General features: G+C 38.5%; 1 protein-coding gene across 2 annotated transcripts; it reads right to left on the minus strand.

Moving 5' to 3' along the window:
- Positions 1-3,744: 3,744 nt before the first annotated feature.
- CFAP161 (cilia and flagella associated protein 161) lies at positions 3,745-10,180 on the minus strand. Of its 2 annotated transcripts, XM_058033442.1 has the most exons (7): positions 10,112-10,180; positions 9,872-9,961; positions 9,467-9,702; positions 8,769-8,853; positions 7,738-7,896; positions 6,986-7,059; positions 3,745-6,060 (listed from the first exon to the last, which is right to left on the minus strand). In XM_058033442.1, exons 1-7 carry the CDS (start codon positions 10,172-10,174, stop codon positions 5,892-5,894), a joined length of 876 nt encoding a protein of 291 aa, XP_057889425.1. In that variant the 5' UTR covers positions 10,175-10,180; the 3' UTR covers positions 3,745-5,891. The 2 variants fall into 2 exon arrangements, with proteins under 2 accessions (XP_057889425.1, XP_057889427.1); XM_058033444.1 differs by lacking the exon at positions 6,986-7,059 and having other exon boundaries at positions 5,980-6,060.
- Positions 10,181-10,631: the final 451 nt, after the last annotated feature.

Genomic DNA, 10,631 nt, shown 5'->3' on the forward strand with positions numbered 1-10,631 from the left:
GAAAAGCTGATGAACCTTAAACTTTTCCCCAAACAACTGCTCAGTTGTTTCTTCGGGATATGGAAGAGGCAGAAAGTCCAAGCAAGAGGAGCAGTAGGAAAGCAGGGAGGAAGGATAGAGATTTCTGTCTAACATGGTTTTCAAAAACCTCTGTGTTTGATCTTTTAGACACCCTAAAACCGAGTTATTAGCATTTCAGGAGTTATGAGAGATTTGAATATAAAGGAAAGGTAATTCAAACTTCAGTTCAGTGCTCTGCTTATTCACTAGTTTCTTGCTTTCATTTTGCTTAGGAATTTAATGTCTTTATAAATTGTACCAGTAATGTTTACAGGAACATCTAAATACAATTTTTGAAAATTATCTTAGACCAAGATCTCTAAGGATATGTGCAACATAATTCCTGGCAATTTTAACATGAAAAAACTGAAGGAACAGTTCTTCAGTCTCTCAGGACTGGTGTCTCTGTTGCAAATGGGACTTGTGCTAAGAGCTGGTTAGGTATTTTTAACTTGTATGCCATATAATTAAAAAACCTAAATATATGCGTAAAAAATAAATACTACCATGGATAATTCTTATTCCCCTGTGTGGGTTTGTCAGACCTACAGGGACAGCACTGTGGTTCGTGGGATGTTCTCCTAGCAACTCCTACTAACATCAGAATTACTTGGGCAGCTGAATCTTCATACCCCACACTAAGAGTTTGCTACTTGGCACTACTTTATGTGTAGATTTCATTTGCCCATATCTCTGGTTATTTGCACCAGGGTTACTTCAGTTCCTTGTCATCTTACAAATGCTTTTAATAACAGCTTTATGCTATTACTTACTGAGCTTCTCTGCTGTAGTTCTTTGTATTTGGAAAAAAATTATGAAGATGAAGATATGGTCCCTGCCTCAAGGAGGCTATAATTAAAACAAGACCAGCATTATAGAAACATATATTCTAGCTGGCCTCTAGCTGGATGGTCTGTTTAGTTTTGTTTTGACGTATTGTATGAAGCAGCATTTAACAGATGTTGGGAAATTAGCTCTCTGAGTTTCTTGTGTAAACTTAGAGCAGAGATTCATGTGTATGAATTAATTTCATCACTGAATGTGGGCATTAATGTCATCAGGAATTTTTAAATGTTTGAGCCTATTCTGCTGTACTTTGCGTCCTCCTTGCCAGAAAATATAGAAATTTCTCAAGAGAAGGTGGCTTAGTTGTAGCAATACTTTCTAGCACCATACTGACAATTTCCTTCTGTTGAGTGAATGTTGCCTTGTACAAGCTCAGCAGTGGGAAAAAAAGGGAAGAAAAGTGTCAATTGTTTCATTGCATACTGTCTGCACACAGTATTGACCAAAAAAATCCCCAAAAACCCCAAACTGGAAGGGTCTCCCTGCGTCTTGATGCCAAGTTATCCTTCTTCTTGTCAGTAATGCTAATTTATCATGCAAATCCTGCAGTTTATATCCTTATGGCTGCTCATATCCCTGCTGTCACAGCAAGGTGACAGATTTCCCCACTCCTCCTCTTTGCCAGGAGAATGGAGCACTGAGGATTAGATTCCCTTTTACAGCTTCCAGGGCAAAGTCAAACCTACTTGAAGGGGGGAGCTGACAGAGCAAGGCTTGCCCCTCTGTGCTGTGTTCAGGCAAGGAAACAAGGCAGGTCAGGCAGAGAGTGGATAGGTCTGGGACAAAGCCTAAAACAGAATATAATTAGAAGAGAAGTGTAGCTGACACAGAGATTTCGTAATTTTCTGACACAGAGATTTCATAATTTTCACCTGTATTTAATGTATTTTGCATATCACATCTGTATTTTCTTTTAAATTTTGTTGCCTCCTTAGTTTAATTTTCATACTTTGAAGTCTTAAGTGTTTCTAAAACAACAGCTATGGTTTAAAAAGATAATTTCACACCCACCCCACTCAAATTACAACCAACATGCAATATTAATTTAGGGTGAGTGGGCACAGAATGCTATCAAAATCACCCTCTTACCTGCCAACTCCACCAAATTTTCCAGTGCTTGGATATTTTCTTCCACTGATGTGTAGAATCTTATGGTAATGTTCTCTGTGCCTTTTTCCCCCTTAGATGTTTTAGTCAGTTACTAAACCTGCATATGGCTTCCTTCTCTATCAGCTGTCTGAGCTGAAACAATACTTTGTGACAATCACTGAACAGAAAAGCAGCTCTGAAGACACTGATGTGATTAGGTGTGAGATGCCAAGGAGTTGTGCTGAGTGCTGAAGAGCACTTTATAACCACAGTAAATCAGTACATTTGGGCTAGACAACATGGCAGAGAAGTGATGTGATGTGAAATATGAGCTGGGGAGGAATGTGGAAGAGAGGGAAGTGAAAAGGCATATTTGAACTGGATTTTAATTTTCCAGCGTTAAGTGTGAGTTAACCAGTCAGCTTTTCTTTGCTGACTCTGAGTTCTCCTTTTTACTTCAATATTGTGTTGCTAACACCCAACAGCAGAGCAAAACGTGCAGATATGAGCACTCTCTGTGCCTCAGGCCTGTGAAAAGCTATTGTAACACAGCACTAAATTTGGACTAATGCACCCTGGCCCTCAGCAAGGACTAATAGCTCAGGATCAGCTTCATCCTAACAGCTTTTGAGCTGTCTGGGATGGAGGCAAAGTGAGTTTTATCTTCCCACAATGTACTTTGTGGAGCTATCCATATTGGGTGGAATCTGGAAGAAGCATTGAAAGCTTTTTAAATACATACACCTACAAAAAACAAAGCATTGCAAAGGAGGGAAACATCACTGCCCTTATTTCATGATACACACTATTAGGACAAGAAAAAGCAACATAGTGGTCAGGTTTGGGGTGTGGTTCAGGTCTCCATTGCCTCATCCACCAGAAATATTGTCACTCTAACTGGCAATAGCAGGATTGTTCATACTCTCCACAAATATTCAATTCCATAATTCTTGAAAATAAATCCTGTGTTCATCAGCAAATGGATCAATTACAAAACCTACAGTGCACTCTACACAGCCTGATTTTTTCCTAGTTTAATACCTACAGAATCAAAGCAGAATTATGTCAATAATTCTGTTGTGAAAATGGGAATAATTCTAATTTCTGTAAATTGGCAAAAGCAATAACAGTAGCCCTATAAAAATATGCATTGCTCGTCACACATCAAGTTTAATATCTTTACAGAGAAAGTGAAAGAAAAAGCTCCTAAGTTCCTCTAATTATGCTTTTGTTACAAATTACTTAATGTTCTAATTAATATAAAGTTGATTGAATGCAATACACAACGTCCTGTGTTGCTCTGTCTACCTTTGTGCTTAACTTTATTTTCCAAAAAGATGATATAACATTAATGACATATCCCAGCCTAGAATTCAAGTCTGTTTTAACTCGGTTTCCTTCTGTGGCATTGTTGCAGGGACTCATTTGGATTTTAACATCTCAGGCTGTTTTACCGACACGGCAGGAATTGTGCTGTTTATAAGTTGTGCTGCCATCGTGTGGACAATATTAAGAAGTGCAAAAACAGCTTTAAAGAAATTGGGAAACGGGTAAATATCTGTATTTGTTATCGTGAATTAGATTAATTATAAATACATATGATATTATATAAGAGCTATGCAAAAAATCTGTGGGTTTTACACTGCTAATGGAATCAGGAATATTGATTCAATCCGGTTTATTTTCAGTTCAAGAAATCCTTTGCAATGAGCACAAAGTGATCAAAATACACAAGTCTCCAAGCCACTTTTAATCAGCACCAAATTCCAACATTACCTGCTTTTTTATTCATTTCTGTATCTTTTGATCTCTTTGTTTTTCCTCTAAGTCTTTGCAAAACTTGTTTTTGTACAGAGTGCATTGCTTTCCTTCCACTCACACGCACAAACACTCACTCAGAACATCAGCCAGCCCAGGCACCCTGCCCACGCAGTCCTCATTCCTGCATGAGTTTACACGAAGCTTCCTTTCAGAAATGGTTTTGGTCTAAGGCCTCTTCTTGTTTCCTACATTTGACCCAGAGTTAAGAGACTTAAGAGTTGAAAGAGCTGCATCTAATACCAGTAAAATCCAATGGCCAACTACAGTGCATTCCTGCAGTTTAAGTCTTACTAAAATAAAATACCTATGGAACTTTATCTACTAAATTTTAATATCTATAAAACATAAGTAAACTTAGGTCAATCCATTGTGAAAATGTGCAAATTTTTACCTCTGAATGTTGGATTATGAACAGACCCTCTAGAAAAAATCTCAAATCGTGGTAATTATGCTTACATAGAAAATGAAAGGAAAAAGTTAAATAAGTTCCTAAAGATAATTTCCTCTAAAACAGCCCATCTATAACAGGTAAAGGTTTACACACAAGAAGTGTGATTCTAAAGCTGTCCTCTGCAGTACAGTCCCTCAAAGCAAAGCAGCATGTCACAGCAGCATGTTCCGCCTGCTGCTCTGAGATCCTCTATGCCAGATGCTGCAGTCTGCTGACTTAATTTATATTGAATAAAGGTAAAGCTTTGTAAGCCTTGCTTGTGGGCTTCAGACAGATTATTTGGGAATAGAGCTTAAAAATGTGTTTGGACCAATCCCTTCTTTTGTGAAAGTTTAGTAGCGTTGTTTTGGAAAATTTAGAAAGTTTTAATTGCCCTTTATAATCACTGAAGATCTTTGGAATCTTTTATAAATGGGTATCAGTGTAGCATTTTACTTGGGCTGTCACTTACTTGTGCAGAAAGAGCCTGCTCTTGTGGTACAGTAGGAGATGAAATAAATATATGTTTAACTAAACAGATATAATGGAATGCCATGCAGTAGAAGATTCTCTGTGATGCTTTTTCAGCTTCTATAGAAAGACAGGTAAATCTATGCAGTAATGACCTCTGTTTTCCAGGTATTTGCATTTTATACTTGGTTGATTTTGTTTTTAAGGAAATGTGAGTTTCACCTGAAATTTCTACCCTTCAAGGCCTTATTTTTTTTTTTTTTCATGTGGATATTCTGTTGTCTAATTAGGTAAGAACATAGACTACAATCTTTTTCTTACTGGATAAACTTACAGCATATCATATTTGCTTTCTGCTTTAGTATTTACTATCATGAAACTTGTGGGAGCCTGATTTTCTTTGACAATTTTACCTTACTCTCAAACTTGTTAGAAATTACTATGGATTGAAAAATGCTGTGAGTGAGAGGTAAATGGAACATGGTGATGCATGGAAAATGTTTTTGTAAGTCTCTAGTCTGTATCACTGTGCTCAAGTTCTTGATTACTTGATATTAAAGTGTTTAGAATACATGGGAAAACATCAAAAACTCAATTTTATATCCATGAATTAGAAAATAATCTCAAGATAAAAAAGTCTCATTAGTGACTTAATAATTGGCAATGTTGTGCTAGAAGGAGGGTGGAACAAACTCAACAACCAACTTTCTTTCAGATGAACTTTAAATGTCAAAGCATCCCATGATAACTTTGTGTGTGTTTGATTTTGAGTGTTTTGCAAACTGACCACTCACCCTTTTAAGAATTGTGACACTGGTTTGGCTTTGGAAGAATTGGTTAAGTATACTCTGAGAGGCAGTAATTTAATGAAAATCTATTAGGTTTTCTGGATTCTGACAACTTTTTTCATTGGTGAATGTGAAAATGGAAAATGGAGCATTTCCTGATTTACAATTTTTTCATTTTGCTCACGAAACTTTAAAGAGTTTTTTGCCCATTATAACCTTGATGAGTTAACAAGATTATGCAATATTACTAATGACAGACTTTAATTTCCATTTTTAAAATAAACATCTCTAAAACTAAAATATAAACAGAAAGAAACAATAATCAGTCTCATCAACCTCTCCTGGCTGTGGTCTTGAGCTTTTACAGCCTCTGTCTTTTCATGAAACTATTTATGCTCATATCCTTCTGGGAGAGCTTTGGGTCTTTCAGGCATTGTACCATCTCGAGGACCAGGATTTTGTGTAATTATCTCCCAGTAATTCTTATCTTCTTCCACTTTGCGGGCGTCAAGATAATTGTGACAAATTACTTCAAATTCTCTTCCAAAACTAGACCTGCAAAGTCAAAAGAGATGGGATAGGCAGGGAGAATTAACATATATGCAAATTCAGCATATCTTCATTACTTGTGAATTTATTGAGATTTTCTCATTCCTTGATATACTCAGAAATATCACCATGCACTTTCAAGTACCAGACACTTAAAAGAAACAAAATAACCCACTTTGTTTCCTATGAATAATTTAGGAATCTGAAATCCAAAATAATGCCACCTTTTTAGCTTCAGAGCTAAAAGGAGCCCCAGAAGAATAAGGCCCTGATAGACCAACTCAATTTCTAAAAGTTGGTTATGCACTCATCCCCACTTCTCTCTGACTGAGGAGGATTCTGGCTACTTAACAACTTCTTCAGCCTCAAACTTTCAGATCTTTCATCCTCAAAAACCTTACACAAATCCTCAGTCAGGTCTTGCTACAAAGTTAATAGGAAACATTGGTGTACTCCTTAGCCTAATCAATATTAATTTAATGCATATGTATTAACTGAATTGAGAGATTAACTTTGTTTTGTTGAGACATTGATTCAGGTGGACATAAGCATCTAGAATTTTATGCACTGTGATTTTATTTAGTTCCCTTGTTCTTTATACTTCTTAGTATATAATTTCTTTCAAAAGTAACACAAACTGACATTGCTCAAGATATTCAAAAGGAGAACCACTAAAAAACTAGAGAACACTAAAAGAATGATATGATAATGAAAAAAAATCCAAACAACAAAGACTGATCCAACTGCCTGCAGCAACTCAGCAGCACATGTTACAGCCAATAAGTAAAATAAGGGAAAGGAGAATGGCATTTTCTATTATTTTCCATTTCCTTCCTCAGTGTGTTCCTAAAGCACTTCTCTTGTTCCTCACAGTAATTCTTGCTGCTGGCCCATCACTGTGCACACCCTGCCCGTTGTAAGTTACTCTTACCACACACAGAAGGTCCTCGGAACAGCTAAGTTGCGGTTGGTGTAGCAATGAGTAATAATAATTTTAGTTTCTGACTGGAAAAAAAAAAGAGCAAGGGAAGACACTTGACAAACATTTTTAAACCAGAAGTGTGAATAAAGACTGTCTTTAACAATTAGTTAATTTTGACTGTGTTTATTAGTGAGCTTATTCATGTAAATGAGTCTTAGTTCAAGGCTGTGAGGGAAAAATTGTATTTGTGATACTCTCTTGTACACCAGCACTTCAGGGAGCCCAGCAGTTATCTGATACAGGAAAATAGTGTATTTACAAAAGTTTCAAATGTATTTACATTTCAAATGTATTTACATTTGAAAACATCCACTTATTCAGATGCCTTGAGAATTTTATTAGACATTTGATGTACAGAACCTCTTAGTTAATCGCACCTCCAAATATTGGAAATGGAATTTACTGTCCCAAAAGGCCTGAAAAACAGGTATGTAATGCACCCTCACAACATAACAATGTCAAGCTTTGAAAATTTCTGATGAGAAAAACTGAACAAGTCAACCTCAAAATGAACAGTAGAAACAAATATTTTTATGAGCAGATTCCTAATTAAAGAAATTGTTCCTCCTTCCTAAAAGTAGAGGTTAGAACTGGCATAACTCACATAAATAAGTGAATAAAATCAACATAACATTTTTTCTCCGTAGTCCACCTGTTCCAATTAAATTTTCATAACATTTTCTACAGTTTTAGTTTCTTACAGGAACTGGACATCCTTCGTGTTCGAGACGCAGTTGTGGATCCAAGGACTTTGCTTGCCAGAAAGTCAAATAGGAAAGCTCACCTGTCAGAAATACTTTCTGAAGGCGAGATTTTTTAGCAAAATCTCTAAATGTTTTGTGGTCACTTGCCAGATAAAACTGAAAAAAAAAAATATATTAAGGACGGTATTAATGTAAGAGAAACAAGATATGTAATTTTGAAACATATTTCTGAACAAAAGAACTTTTCTCTAGGCTCCTGATAGATCAGTCTTCCCAGCTAAAACTATGCAGGCAAAACCCATAGGATAAATTCTACACTGTTGATAAACTCATTAAGTACTTATTCTATATGCAGATTTGTGAATACTAATTTAAAATTGAATTTAGATTCCAAATATTTTTATTTCACCAAAGTGATTGTTGAGAAGGAAAACTTTTTCAAAGTTTTGGTGATTTATCTTGAGGGCATATGTACATGTAACACCTTATTTGCTTTTAATTTGCAGCAGGAAAGAATGTTCCCATTTAAAATAGAAATAGAAATCTGTTTCCTCAGAATGATGGAATAGTGCATGACTTTCTATTCCTACTATGGATTATCTTCATAAGAAAGGAAATCTTCTCATTTTGGAGTTTCACAGAATATTCTGAGTTGGAAGGGACCTACAAAGATCATCAACTCCAACACCTAAGTGAGTTGTTCAAAGTGAAAAAATCCTAAAATCCCCTTGAAGAATTCTTTCATGATTCACAATCTAATTGTGATTTCTTTTTCTTTCCTTTTTAGATTTCCCTTATTCAGTCATTCTGGCTAACAGCCCCCTTGGTCTGCACACCTGACCTCAGGTAAGAAGCATAAACTTTCTAATTCAGTATTACTTATCTTGACCTATGCATGATTCTGAGCCTGTTCTGTAAAACTAAGAAATGGCTCCAGTGTACAGCTTTATATATCTATTCTTAGGGAGGGATTCAATGCACATTATCAGTACATGCTACCACTGCCATTTGTAACTTTGGTGCCTTACCAGTTTGTCAGAAACCCCTCCTTTGGTGCCAAGAAGAAAGTTCTGCCCGTATCGAAGTGGTTCACCCACTGCACTTCCATCAACACTGTTGAAATTGTACAAAGGGAAAAAAGGTACATTCAAATATCAGGTTCACTATTGTTTAGGGGTTTTGTCTGTTTTGGGCTGTGGTTAGATGTTGCTTTGTGACAACATTTTATGCTGTTTACCTTTTAAAATAGGTAAAATCTCTTAACCTAAGGCAGAGCCTTTGACTATTGAGCAGGACCTGGTTCTTTTGTTCTATATATTTGAGAAAGAGAATATGCTGGATTTTTTAGAACCAGAACCATGTCCACTTCATGGAAAGCAAAAGCAAAGACACATATTTCTGCTGGCAGGAGAGTGAATATTAATACTAGTGATATTTGGACATATTTTCTCTGCAACAGGAATAAAAACAGCTGCAGAATTTACCAAATGATACAGTGAACTTGATACTGTCAAGTTCACCTAAGCTGATTTAGAAGTCCTTGGAATTAATCAGAGTAATATGCAGGATAGAATCAAGCTTAATGCATGATTGAAGACTCTTTCTTAAATAAATTAAATTTATTCATATTCCTTTGTATATTAGTAAACTTCATTGTGCATTTCTCAAAACAAGACACGTAAAGCTAAACTAATAATTGAAAATAACTCAGAATAAAGCAGCAGACCTTACAATACAGAAAGCATTTCGACCTATGGGGTCCACCCTCTTGACGGCACTGAGTCCACGTGAGATCTGCAGGGGCTCGTCCGAGTACAGGGACACTTCTTCCATGTCGACAGCCAGGGTGACATCGCCGCGCAGCTCGGGGTCCCTCTCCTCCGGGGGGGTGCAGTCCGGGTTCACGAGCAGCACGGTGTCTCCAAAGTGAACAAATCCATCAGAGGACACTGACAGCTCTACCTAAACGAGAATTTTCGCGGTACTTTTACAGAATTATCTGAACCTAACATCAGAAGTATTTTAGTGTATAATTTCTGTAGCGTTCTTAGTGTATGCAGAACAATAATAGGAGTTATGCCACTCTGTGGGGGTCATGGGGAAGTGGACACAGCCCTCTTTAAAAAATTACCTTCTTGAAAATATTCTCTTTAAGTCTGGCTAATCTCTGTACGAAAAGTTGTCCTTTCTCTCTCTTACGGATAAAATCTTTCAGGAGGTCCTGTCGGCAAAGGAGAGAGGAGCAAATATGTTATCCAGCACCCACAATCTCGGGTTTAAAGTGGATTTACGGAGCCGAGGGGCAGCCTGGAGCAGGGGGGACGGCGGTGCCCGGGGATGGATGGCAGTACCCGGGGATGGATGGCGGTACCTGCTGCGCGATCTCGTCCTCCAGCCAGTTCCCGACGCGGACCCCGAGGCGGTAGGAGGCCATGGCCGGGCCAGGCCGCGTCCCTCGTCTCCATAGCGACCGCATCGCGCCGCGATTGGCCAGCCCGGGGAGGGCGGGGCGGCGATTGGCCAGCCTAGAAAGGGCGGAGCCGCAATTGGCTAGCCCGGAGAGGGCGGGGCGGCGATTGGCCAGCCTGCGGCAGGCAGGGCGGGGCCAGGGGCGGGGCCTGAGCTGAGGGCGGAGCGGGGCCGTGAGGGGCAGTGTTTGACGGGGCGTAAGGGCGTTTAGATCGGCCCGTCCCACTGTAAATCCGGCACTGCCCGGTCATCCCGGAGCTGTGTCCCTAAGTGCACGCGTCTTTTAAATACCCCCGGCGGCAGTCACTCCAGCACTGCCCTGGCAGCTCCTTCCAGTGCTGGCCAGTCCTTTCCGGGGAGCCGTTCCAAGTGTGAGCTCCACCAGGGCAGCCTGAGGCTGTTCGCTCGTGTTCCAGCACTTA

This window comes from Melospiza georgiana, chromosome 13 (assembly GCF_028018845.1).
Source record: "Melospiza georgiana isolate bMelGeo1 chromosome 13, bMelGeo1.pri, whole genome shotgun sequence".
In the NCBI taxonomy this organism is placed as follows: Eukaryota; Metazoa; Chordata; class Aves; order Passeriformes; family Passerellidae; genus Melospiza; species Melospiza georgiana.